Source organism: Mesitornis unicolor, unplaced genomic scaffold (genome assembly GCF_000695765.1).
Source record: "Mesitornis unicolor isolate BGI_N332 unplaced genomic scaffold, ASM69576v1 scaffold26979, whole genome shotgun sequence".
In the NCBI taxonomy this organism is placed as follows: domain Eukaryota; kingdom Metazoa; phylum Chordata; class Aves; order Mesitornithiformes; family Mesitornithidae; genus Mesitornis; species Mesitornis unicolor.
This window is the reverse complement of record NW_010208331.1, coordinates 8,960-20,484: the sequence shown is the minus strand read 5'-3', so window position 1 is coordinate 20,484 and position 11,525 is coordinate 8,960. Positions and strand designations below refer to the sequence as shown.

General features: G+C 36.3%; 1 protein-coding gene across 1 annotated transcript in view; it reads right to left on the bottom strand.

Moving 5' to 3' along the window:
- Positions 1–2,014: 2,014 nt before the first annotated feature.
- Positions 2,015–11,525, bottom strand: part of LOC104546955 (patatin-like phospholipase domain-containing protein 2) — a gene marked incomplete at its 5' end in the record, with an annotated part of 13,660 nt that continues 4,149 nt past the window's right edge. Inside the window, 6 exons of the mRNA XM_010192474.1 lie at positions 2,015–2,533; positions 5,786–5,902; positions 7,146–7,278; positions 8,149–8,364; positions 10,358–10,418; positions 11,508–11,525. The exon at positions 11,508–11,525 is cut by the window's right edge and continues 1 nt beyond it. Of these exons, the coding sequence (XP_010190776.1) occupies positions 2,242–2,533; positions 5,786–5,902; positions 7,146–7,278; positions 8,149–8,364; positions 10,358–10,418; positions 11,508–11,525 (837 nt within the window). The remainder of the gene's footprint in view (positions 2,534–5,785; positions 5,903–7,145; positions 7,279–8,148; positions 8,365–10,357; positions 10,419–11,507) is intronic.

The window sequence follows — 11,525 nt, the reverse complement described above, 5'->3', positions numbered from 1 at the left end:
GTAAACTAATGAATCGCAAAGATGGTAGACTTTAAATTAAGATTACTCATGTCCAGCTGAAGTATAGGTGGAGTATAGTATATAGTATAGTATAACCTAAGTTACTATTCTTAAAAAAAGACCATTAAGTCTTTTAAATGTTCAATGAAATTAACACATTCTTATTTAACATACACAAGGTGAATTAGACTCAGGAAAGCTTAGAAAACATGGTAACAGAAGAGATTGTCTTTTTATTTTAGAAAAAGGAGACAAAACTGGAGGTGTGCACAACAGAAGTAGTAGTTAAGGTTGATTCAAGTGTGGTTAACAGAACTATTTCAGCAGACAGAAAGGACACAAAACTTGGCATTTCTGCTTAAATCCCAACACATACTGGTAAAATTAACATTTTACAGAACATTATAAAATTATAGAAAGTTTAAAGTTATAAATCAAGACAATATAAAACATCTTGTATCTTTTAATCATAGAGTAACATTTCCAACTTTTCTTGCAAATTTGAAGATCTATACATAGAAGAAATGAAAAAAGAGTTGAAGTAAAATAGCACCAGTCTTCTGTAGTATGGAAATGGATAGCTTGACACTTTCTCCCCTGTCCCCCACCATTCTAAAATCAATTTTAATGTTGTAAAATTGAGCACTTCAAGCTTAGAGAAATCACAACTGAGAAACTGCTTAACGGCTGGTCTAATTAAAAAAATGCAACATTTTAGTGTCTGGAAGCTTGTCAAACAGCAAAGTTCACACTCCAAAGTTCCCTCTCCTGAACAGCACAATCTCATCACTGCTTCTCCTTGTACAAGATACTATCAGGAAGCATCTGTAGTTTTTTCCCTGGACTGCACCCAAGTTGCACAGAATTCACATTCTTGAATGAGAAGTCTTCAAATGTCACACACCTGCCCCCAAACACATGCACAAACACAACTTTAAAGCCATCACTGTTTCCTTCTACCTAAAAAAATGTAGAAGATGTGATAATATTAACTACTCTTTTGATGTTTTGTTAACAGTTATGTACTTCTCCTGATGTATTCATACACTAATGCGTTATCTTTATTAAAATTATGCTGAACCTCTATAGTGGAAAGCGTTTAAAATGCTCATCAATACAGATACAATTTGACTGACTTTTAACCCATTATTTGAGACCTTTGCACAGCTCCCTGGATACTGATACTACCACTAACTCTTACATGTTTTCTTCTAACAACCAATCTTGGAAAACTTCCTTTGGGTTATCATATCACACTGAGACAGAAGGGACCCTTTTTTACTACCCTCTTTTGGCAAGAAGGAAGTGAAAGAACAGAAGAAAAATGTCTCAAGTTGGAAAAAATAAAAATCAAGAATGATTGGACAACAGTGAGAGAGAAGACCTAAACAGGATTCACCACTTGTTAACAAAAATCAACATATAGCATCTTCCGTAAAGTTTAACGACATCTCAAATTACTGTTCACTAATAATCACAGTCACTATTTTACGTACTTTTCAATACTTAGTCAAGTACAAAGCCCATAGTAAGTACAAAAAAAAAATCATCTGAAATCACAGAAACTGTGCCTGTTTACACTTTGGGACAATGTGTCCCAGTTTCTTATGGCTTTTTACCTTGAAGTATTTGAAGAGGGAAAGAGCCATAGAGAAGTAATATAAACTGTGGAATATGCACAACCACCTAGAGTAATACTGTTCCTACAGTACCTCATGCAGACAACTTTTCCATAAACTCAATGGTATGTTTAATCATAAGGCAAATGGACACTGGAGGCCACTAAAAGGCTCATTTGTGTATTTCCCTTTATGAAGTTAAAGTCCAATTTCATTTAAGTGCTATAAAAGTAATCCTAACATGTAACATTAAGAACTGTATTTTTAAAAAGCTTTTGTTATTGATGCTTGTTTGTCTAACAATCTGTTTACAGAATTTATATTTTTATGCTGAAAGTAGATTTTAAAAAAAAAATTATTTACAGAGAGACACTGTTTTCTACAAGTTTTACCAGAGTTGACTAAGCTGGTGCTTCAACAGAACTGTAGTCTGTTACTTAGTATAGCGGCCAGTTTTCATAACCCTTAAAACAGCAGAACTCCCAAGGCAGATTTGTCAGGAAGCTGTAAACAAATAGTTTTTCAAGACTTATTGGCAATACACAAAGTGATCTTTAGTCCTTCAGGATTAAAATTTCTCTGCCAAATTGGAATTTTGGAAACTGTGGAGTCTACTTCCAAATTAATACTCTGGAGCAGTTTGGAAACTTGTCTCTGAGGAAGAGTCAAAATCCATTTCCAACCCAGACTCATCAGAATTTGGAAGAAAATTAGGGTAGGAGTTTAAGTCTGAATGCTCCTGCTTGTTAGCAGGAACATTTTTCATAGCTGAGTGCATGAAGCATGAAGATTCCCAGAGCCAGGTCTCAAGGTCCGCAGAAGAGTGAGGCATTTTAAGGTGGCAATATGAAGAATGAAGTTCCATAGTAGATGGGACAGTCTGACATTTTCTTAGTGATGCAAAATTGTCTTTCCTGGTTGGAAAAAAAAAAAAAAAGGAAAACATTACTAGTGTTCTGATGACGTCTCGATCACTGCTCATATGTCTGACAGGGAATCTTCATGTAAGGAAGAACACTAGAGGAAAATAATAAAATCTAAATGCATTTAGTGAATTAGGATATGGGGTAACAGGAAATGATCTTGAAGCAATCATATCTAAAAAAGCGGCACTCTACCTTTATGTGTTGTCCTCAGAAGTAAGTGTAAAAATAAAGTCACACCATTCTGATGGGCTCAGAAGGGTAGACCCAGTTTGTACACTACCTCTTAAGTAGTCCTGACCTCCCCAAAGCTATCCACTTGGAATATTTGCTGATTTACCAGTCACAGCAGAGACATTAACTGAACATTAACAAGAATAGCCTCAACATTTACAAGCTGAGTGGCAAATATAGTTGTTTAACTTCCCCAAATGCCATCTCTGCACTCCATTTTACAACTAGCTAATTATCAGCAACCCAAACAGCTGGAACAGAACTTTCCTACACTCTAAAGCAGCACATGAATCATCAGGTTAATCTTTTCCAATTTGAGAAACAGGAAACTGAAGTTGTCATCCTTTTTTTTTTCTTTAAAGCTCTCCCTCCTCTCTTGCAGTGCTTTTAGGAAAAAAAACAAACAAACCAAAATGACCCACAGCGCCCCTTCTCACACACGAAATAACCCCAACTTACCATATACCCACTTCAACACCAGTTTCCATACCTGAAGTTTAGGTGCACTAGAAGATACCATCCATCAGGTTAAGTTTCCTAAAAGGATTTTCAAACCATAAACAGTGCAAATTTTCATGAGATTTAAGTTTGATTCCAAAATCAGAAGCTAGATCTGATGACGTAAGAGGAAGAGCGAAAAAAAAAAAAGGCATGGGGGGATTACTTTCTGTGAAAGCAGCAGTAAGTTCTTGGTGGATGCTGAAACAAAGGACAAGCCCATAAAAAGTCACCTGTAGAATACACACAGAGCCTTGGGATTCAGCTACCTGAAGAGGGAATCCACTCAAAAGGAAGACTTCAGAAAACTTCTAAGTTTGACAGTGCAAACAGTTTGGTGGGAGCTGATTGCCTTGAAGTTATCATAAAAGCATACAGCAAAAGCCACATGTCCACTATGTTCCATTTTATGGTCAGAAGCCTGCTCTTTCCACAAGAAGAGAAACAATGTTCTGGTTAATCATGACTCAATGACCAAATAACCCATCTGAGAAGTTAGATCCAAGACAGCCTTGTGATACTGAGCTTTTCAAATGCCTATTCCAGATGAAGAGTCTCACGATTGGTAAGGCAACAGATGAGCAACATCAAGAAGCTGCTAAGTAAGGTCAAAAGTAGGAAGATGACTGTGCCCAAACTTATTGTGGAAAGGAGTCAGAAATATCATTAATAAAAGAAGAAGAAAAAAAAAAAGAAAGACACTGGATTACATGTGGTATCCAATAACTGAAGATACAACAGTAGGATGATAGCAAATATATACCAAGAACTACATTTCTGCTCAGAGAAATGGCTTCAAAAGCCAACTAGTTTTATATAAGAAAAGGCTTTAATTGATTTCAGAAAGGGAGAAGAGAGGCTATTTGTATACAGGAATTAAATGCTTCTGAAATTCTGGATAAAACTGATTATTTTAAGAGGAAAATATTTTTACAACCTGATATTAAGGCCACCATTTAATACTTCCAAAGGGGGAAGAAAACCCAAGTCTTCCCTTAAGCCAGAACCTTTAACAGCAAGTTTGACTGCTCAGTACATCTAAGGGATGGAGCACATGAACCAGGTCTTTCATGATGCTAATCCAGAACCTGGCAAAGCTTCTCATAAGAAAGTAGGATCAGGCAGTTCTTCTCAGCCATATCAAACCTGCATTTCTGATGGGTCAGTGTACAGCATCACCAGGGCAAAAAAGAGCATCTTTGATCTTCCTCCTTAACTAACTCATTACTAAAAACAGGAAGACAGATGCTCAAAAACTCTTGATTCAAATAAAAGGCTATTTTTTGTTCTATTTTAACAATGCGGTGTATATAGAACATGGCAATGCTTTAATTGAAATAACTGCTGCAGTTAGGAGACTCTAGTGCTACAGCTATTTCTTGTAACCCTTTATGAAGCGTTTAAGAATTCTGTTCAAGCCTAATGGCTTTTCAGGCTCATTTTTTCCCCCCTTCTTCTATCTCCTACCCAGGAACTCCAGAAGCTGAGACAATAATTAGAAAAATTACAGTAAAATAGATACAACTTACTCTGCTGAAGTCTGGATTTATGCTTTTTCAGACCAAATCTTAGGAGACTTCATATTTATAAGCATTTGGCCCCCAGAGAGAGCCTGTGTTTCTCTACTTATAGCACTACTCTGTCATGGCTGGGCAACTCTGTTCCAGCAACAAGTCCATTTTTTAGCAGAAAAATTTAAGTTGAATATTGGTCATATTAGTTTTGTGAGCTTGCAGAGCACCTTGGGAAAATATGACACTCCCCAGCAAAAAGTGAAACAGTAATCGCATTCTTAGATTCATTCCGGGTGAGTTGTCACTGATTCCTCCATACACAGAGTGCTACCAAAGGCTGAAGTAAAAAGTCTGAAAGGTTAAATCTCAAACCAGCTCAGCACGAGGCATAATGAACCTAGTTACAACCATGTTAGAGCAGAGGTTTCTCTTTCATGGAAATACAGGTTCCTAAAAATTTTCTGTATGGGTCTTATTTTAATTCTTCCTAACTATCATACAAGACTGTCGTTCATATTAATGTATTTTAACTCTTACAACCTTTCCTGTCCAGACGCTCAAGAATCTGGTCTTTCTCCCAATGTTTTCCTGTTCCTATCCGCTACATCTGGTTTAGAATATCTTGAACAGCTTCTCAGCTTCTTTTCTTCCCAATTGCTCAAGCTACTGCAGAGCAGGAAGGTCTCCGTTCTCAGTCAAATACTTGCTTCATAAGCCACCCCTTTCCCCAAAAAGCACAGGCCTACCAACAGGCAACATCTCTTCATCTATAATATGTAGCAGTCATTGACCAGTTTTGTAAACAAGAAGCACCAGAAATCATACTTAAGAAAGAAAGCTAAGGATTAGAAGCAGTGAGAACCGTTTTGTGTTACCTTTGAAAAAAGTCATTAAATCCTGTTTTAAAAGAAAAACTTATTAGTACTTGAAACTCTTAACAAAAGAGAGGAAAGTTCTAAGAAATGCATCATTTGCATGCAGCAGTGCTTCACTTTACCTCGATGTACAGAATAGCTTGCTTTTAGCCTGGGAATAAACTGTACCAGCAATCCGACAAAGCTGTTCTTGCATCCATCGAACATCAGCAGGCATGTCAGGAAACCAGTTTACTAACCTACAGTCAAAAAACAAAATACACTTCTTGTTTTGTAAGCAGTTGATTCAACCTGCTTACAAATTCTTATTAATTATTCTTACATATAACATCCAACAAAGTAACACAGCTTCCATTCTCCCCAAGTTAACTCCCCAACCAAAGTCTCCAGGTCTTCCTAACCTCTAAATTTCCATCTGGTCTACTCATTGCTTTTCTACAAGCTAAGAAAAAGGGGAGCACAAATCACTGCACCAATGATTTATGCTGACCAGCTGACCAGTATGGGCATTCTATACCTCGTGACCAACATTTAGGAAGACTGCAAAAAAATTCCTGTCTCTGGGACCTCTTTCTGTGTGGTGGGAACTTTTGGGTCAGTTTAAAGTTAAGTAGGAGAGGAAGGAAGAACAGAAGAAAAACACAATGCAAAAACAAACAGATGGCAGAAACAGAGTGATGTCACAATTTTATTTTTTTTTCCCTTATGACACTCTTAACAGAAATCAGTTACATTGGAGGGGGACAAGGGGTAAAACCCACATTAAAGTTCTGTTGAAACTTGCTTCCTCCCCATCCACCAAAAAATGGCACAGAAGCACCACACTAAGTGGCACAGAAACAAAATATTTTACTGGAGTTCCATGTGGTTCCATTTATAGAACATTTGATTTTTCAAGTATTTTCTAGAGATAGTAATGACACCTGCTGTTCAAGGACTGGAATTCTCTTAAGCAAGCACAAAGCTTAGGGTTCGTGGTGCATTCATTTAACATGATTTCTCCTTTACAAGAATTGAAAAACTTACAAAATTAAGCCCTCTTTTAAGAGCATGACCTAAACAAACCTGGTGAGAAAATTTATATGCTGAGTAAACACTGGATTTCACTCCTGAATTCAGAGAGAAGTTAAAGCACAAGAACTATCTAGATAGAACTCAAATACCACAGCAGAATATAGCAATAAAGAATGTGTTCCTGGAAAACACAATTAAGGAGGCTTCTTTCGAGCAATTACGAGCCAGCTACTAGCAGTAAGAGTAAGTAATTTAGGAATCTTCTTAATATGTTTATTTATCGACCCTTAGACTATAAAAGTTTTAGAAGGATGAATTATGTAGGTAGAAATAATGGTGTCTGGACAGTTACCACTTGTATTCTAGTGTACCAGAATGCCCAAAAGCATCTCAACGCTGAATAAGCTCTCAATAAGTACATTTCCAAAAGTACAGTAATCCTAAAATAGTTCATTAAAAGGTCCTTACCGTAAAGCAACAGAGTAAGCAGACTCCACTGGTAGCGTATATGGTAGCATCAGATAGGATATCACCCGCATTGGGAAGAGTTTAGAGAACTGAGCATAGAATCCACTCTGTTCTTTACAAGCTTCCTGCAGTGCTTAAGTTTTTTTTGGAAAAGATGTTAGATTGTTTGAAAACAGGTTAAATAATTTGCTCAAAATTAGATAATCTTCAATCAACATTATCTGAGCCTTATTCAGTAACACTTTATAGAAAATTAAAGAATTAATCTTAAGGCACTCTCACCATAAACCTCCTTTATGCTATTTTAAAATATGGGAAACAGACTCATATCACAGGGGCAAAGAAGTTCTACCCAGAACTTCTAAGCAATAAGTCTAAGAATTAATTCATAATATAAGGATGTAAAAATTTTTGGAGAGGTGAATTTTATGTATTTTAGATAACATTCTTGTCTTGTTAGAGACTCTAAGGGGTTTAAGTTCTACAGTACAGTATATCCCAGTTGCTACATATAGTTGTAAGAAATATCACACTTCAAATTTTGTCCTCCTAGGTCACTGAGATCACAAATTTCAGATTTTGAAAACAGCCATCAGCTTCCACAGGAAAAACCTAGGTAAAAGCTATAGATTAAAGAAATAATGGAAGTGGTTTTGGCCTATTAACAGCTTATTAAAAAAAAAAACAGAAAAGCCAGAGAACTAGAAGTCTACAGAAGCCTGTTTTAAAAATATGATGGGGATTATCAGTGTTTGGATTTGAGTTTCAACTTTGGAGTGAAATATATGCTTACAAAAACACTGTGCACATACAAAGTTTATCCAAAACCAATAATTCAATTCATGACTGAAGTGTTAAAGAACTTTTTTGGGTTAAGCAAGTCTCTAATTTCACAGGCAGTTATAAGATTAAAAAGAAAACATCTTATGCATATTATAAGCAGGGGAAAAAAGAAATCAAAGTTTCCCATTCAAAGCTACAGGAAACAGTCTGAATAACGTACCTTTGCGAAGTCTAGGAGGTAGACTCTCAAATATGCTGTTCTCCAAAGGCCATGGATTTTGCTTCAGCTGGTCATTAAGTACTTCCATTTTCAAGCTTTCTACTCTGTTATTTTCCGTCAATTCTTTCCTTTTCATATGGTCAAGGTGTTGCACAGCCTCATGAGGATTTCTTCTTGTGAAGGACAAGTGGATATAAATTGAGTCATTCAGAATACCTGAAAGAGTCAAGAGCTTCTGCTTAGGCTTGATCCATGGGTCTTCAGAGTCCCTGTACAATACCTGTAGTCTGTGTATCTGTACAAAGGCCTATCCGGAGGGAACATTATCTACCCAGTAACAAATACACTTGCTCTTATAATCCCACAAATGTTTAATCACAATGATGAATACTCCTTTGCAGGTTTAGGTCTTAGTTTAAAACAGGTTCTAAAGAAAAGGAAAAAGTGAACTATTAACTGATGCTGCACTGGAAACATACAGTCATTTATGAGAGTCAGCCATAAAACAAATTAAAGGAGAGGAGGAAAACTGATTTAATATTTATTTGAAAGAAAACACCTAAAACACATCAGACATTTGAGAAACTTGATATGGCAGTTATCACATGAGTACTTTGAGACATTGCTACAACAGGATGGAGAAGGAAAGCGAGTAGGGTACAATACTGTTGTGAGATATATCCAAAGTACAGGTCTAAATCAATAGTGGTTGCCTTGCAAAACTGGTGCCAATCAAGAAATAGCATTGATATTTATCTCAGAAACGAGCACTAGATCACGACCATGAAGTGAAAAATACAAGAAGGGTATTTATACTCAGTTTCTAGAAAATAGTTTTAAAGTTATTTATGTATAAAGACTACCAAATTTGACCAAGATTGAAACGTACATACAACAAAATCTGTATCCTACTTACAATTACTCCTAAAACACAAATGTCAAAAGAATATATAGTGAATATAGCAAAAAAGCTATCTGAAATGTTACAGGTGGGGGGGAAATTAACTCCTAAAGTTGAAATAGCATAACAAGATAGGGCATGCATAATGAATGAAGGTTGTAATTATCACTGACTAAGCTTGAAGCAAGACAAACCTGTGACAGAGTGAGAACAAAGGTGATCACAGGATCAGTAGTGTAAGAATGGAAGACAATAGTGCAAGACACAGAGGATGTGGGAGACAGACACCAAGGAAGAGCTGCAAGGGATCTCAGATATTAGTGTCAGTTGGAAATATGCACATCAGAAACTTGTGGGTGCAGTACAGCAACAGAACCCATCTTAGCACAGACAGCCACAAATTAGAGGCTCTTCATATAGCTTGTGCTTTTAATCACCTGGTAAAAGGTACAAAGCAGGACTCTCTCATTAAATATTTAATATTATTACTAGAAAATCAAACTCTTAAGCAGAACATTGACTTTAACAGTGAAGAAAATTGTTTCAAGAGAACTTGAATATATAACGCTTAGCTATAACAGAGTATAAGCCTTGAGCACATCAAGCTATGACGGCATTACAGTACTGCAGCTGGTACTATCTGTAATACTGTAGACATCACATTTCAGTTTCAATTGCTCTAATCCAACTCAGTACCAATTTGCTTCTGCATCCAAAGACTACGGGGCTAGGCATATTTAACATGATTAATTTCAAGCTTATATCAAGTTACTGTCTTTAACTTGTTTGTCTCAATGTGTGTAGAGCAGTAGCATTTATTAATAAAATATTTCACTAGAATTCTAGGAGTAGAGCAGAACATCTTTCAATTCTTCTTCATTTACTTATCTGGGTCCCAACAACTGCTACGAGTCACTTTCTTCTAAAGTCTTTTATGATACAGACTAAGGATTTGTCTCTGAGTTTATATTATTATTAGCCAGCTCCCAGTTCTAAACTATAAGGTTTTACCCAGAAATTCACTTGGATGATAGCAGATAGGAGCTGTTAAAAAGATACAGGTTTCACAGGAGTGGGAAAAAATAGCCTATTCCTATCCTTCCCAACTAACACAAAAGAAACTAATACGATCACCCTAGAATTGGAATTCTTGGGTAATTTCACTTAACAATACCTTAACGTTCACTTCACATGTATTTGACAAAAACCCAAAAGTTCAATTTCTTGTGGCGCAACTTACTTCAGGTGAATAGTTACTAAAAAAGAGGAAGACCACATTATCAATAGTTATCCACAAGTGTAACATACCGTTCTCTTTCAAGAATTTAAGAGCATCTGAATATCCTTGCTCACAGATCTCTCCTAGTACCTGCAAGCATAGAGTAAATGAGTCAGACTAATAAAAGGATATTCAAATTAAGATAAACAGTTTGCAGAATGAAAAGCCACTGCCATCCACCCTCCATTCATGTAAGAGAAATCTACATTAACAATTGCTATAATTCAGCAGGTTCAGGTTCATATGCCTAATGCAATGACGCAGTACATGAACTTCTCTTTCCACTATTACAGACACACTGAATTATTCACCCAAAAGGATAGCATTCTACCACTTGCAAGAATTTCCTCCCCTTCTGATTCTTTGACTAGCCTTTCAGCAGATATAAGCAACAATGAAACAGGGTGGCTTGAAGTACACCAATTCCCTCCTTCCCTCCCAGTGTTTCCCACTTCCCAGAACTGTAAAGAGTCAGCTGTGCAATTCTCATGTTCAAACTCAGGCTATCTTCCATATAAAAGTATCTTTCACCAGATGCAACATCAGCTCACCTACACAGAAGTCCTAGACAAAAAAAAATTAAAAAATTAAAGCCTACATAAGTGGAATTTAACATTTCTTCAAGTGGTCAAAAAGTCCTCAATTTAAAAAAATATAACCGTAGTAATCAGGAAGATTACTTCTCTTCTGTAGTAAATCCCAAGCCAATTGGCAAAGTATGCTTTCATTTTTTCAACTCTCACAACAGTAATTCAAGAGCCTTTCCCTCATCAGATCTGCAATTAATAGCACTTAAAGCTAAAAGGCAGCTTGCCTTGAGAACTTTACACAACCATGAAGCTTTAGAACTTCTAAGTTCTCAAACACCTGGCTAGCAGGTAAAACAGGAAAGGACTACAGACTGACAGTTATTAATTTACCAATGTTGATTTTATATTAGAATCCTGTGCTAATTCCCAAATACTGAAAGCCAATAGCAGGACTTGCATTTTTAGCTGAGAGAGACTAAAACTAAGGAGAATAAATACAAACTATGAAAAAAATAGAAAAAAGGAAGGCAAATGTCACCAGAAAAGTTTATATGACTAGATGAAATGCTAAGATTAACGTAGCCTTCTGCAAAAGCAAGGCTTTTATATGGAAAGACATTTTAGTAAGTACAGGAAGGCAGTAAGTTACCTTAGGTTCTGGTGGAAA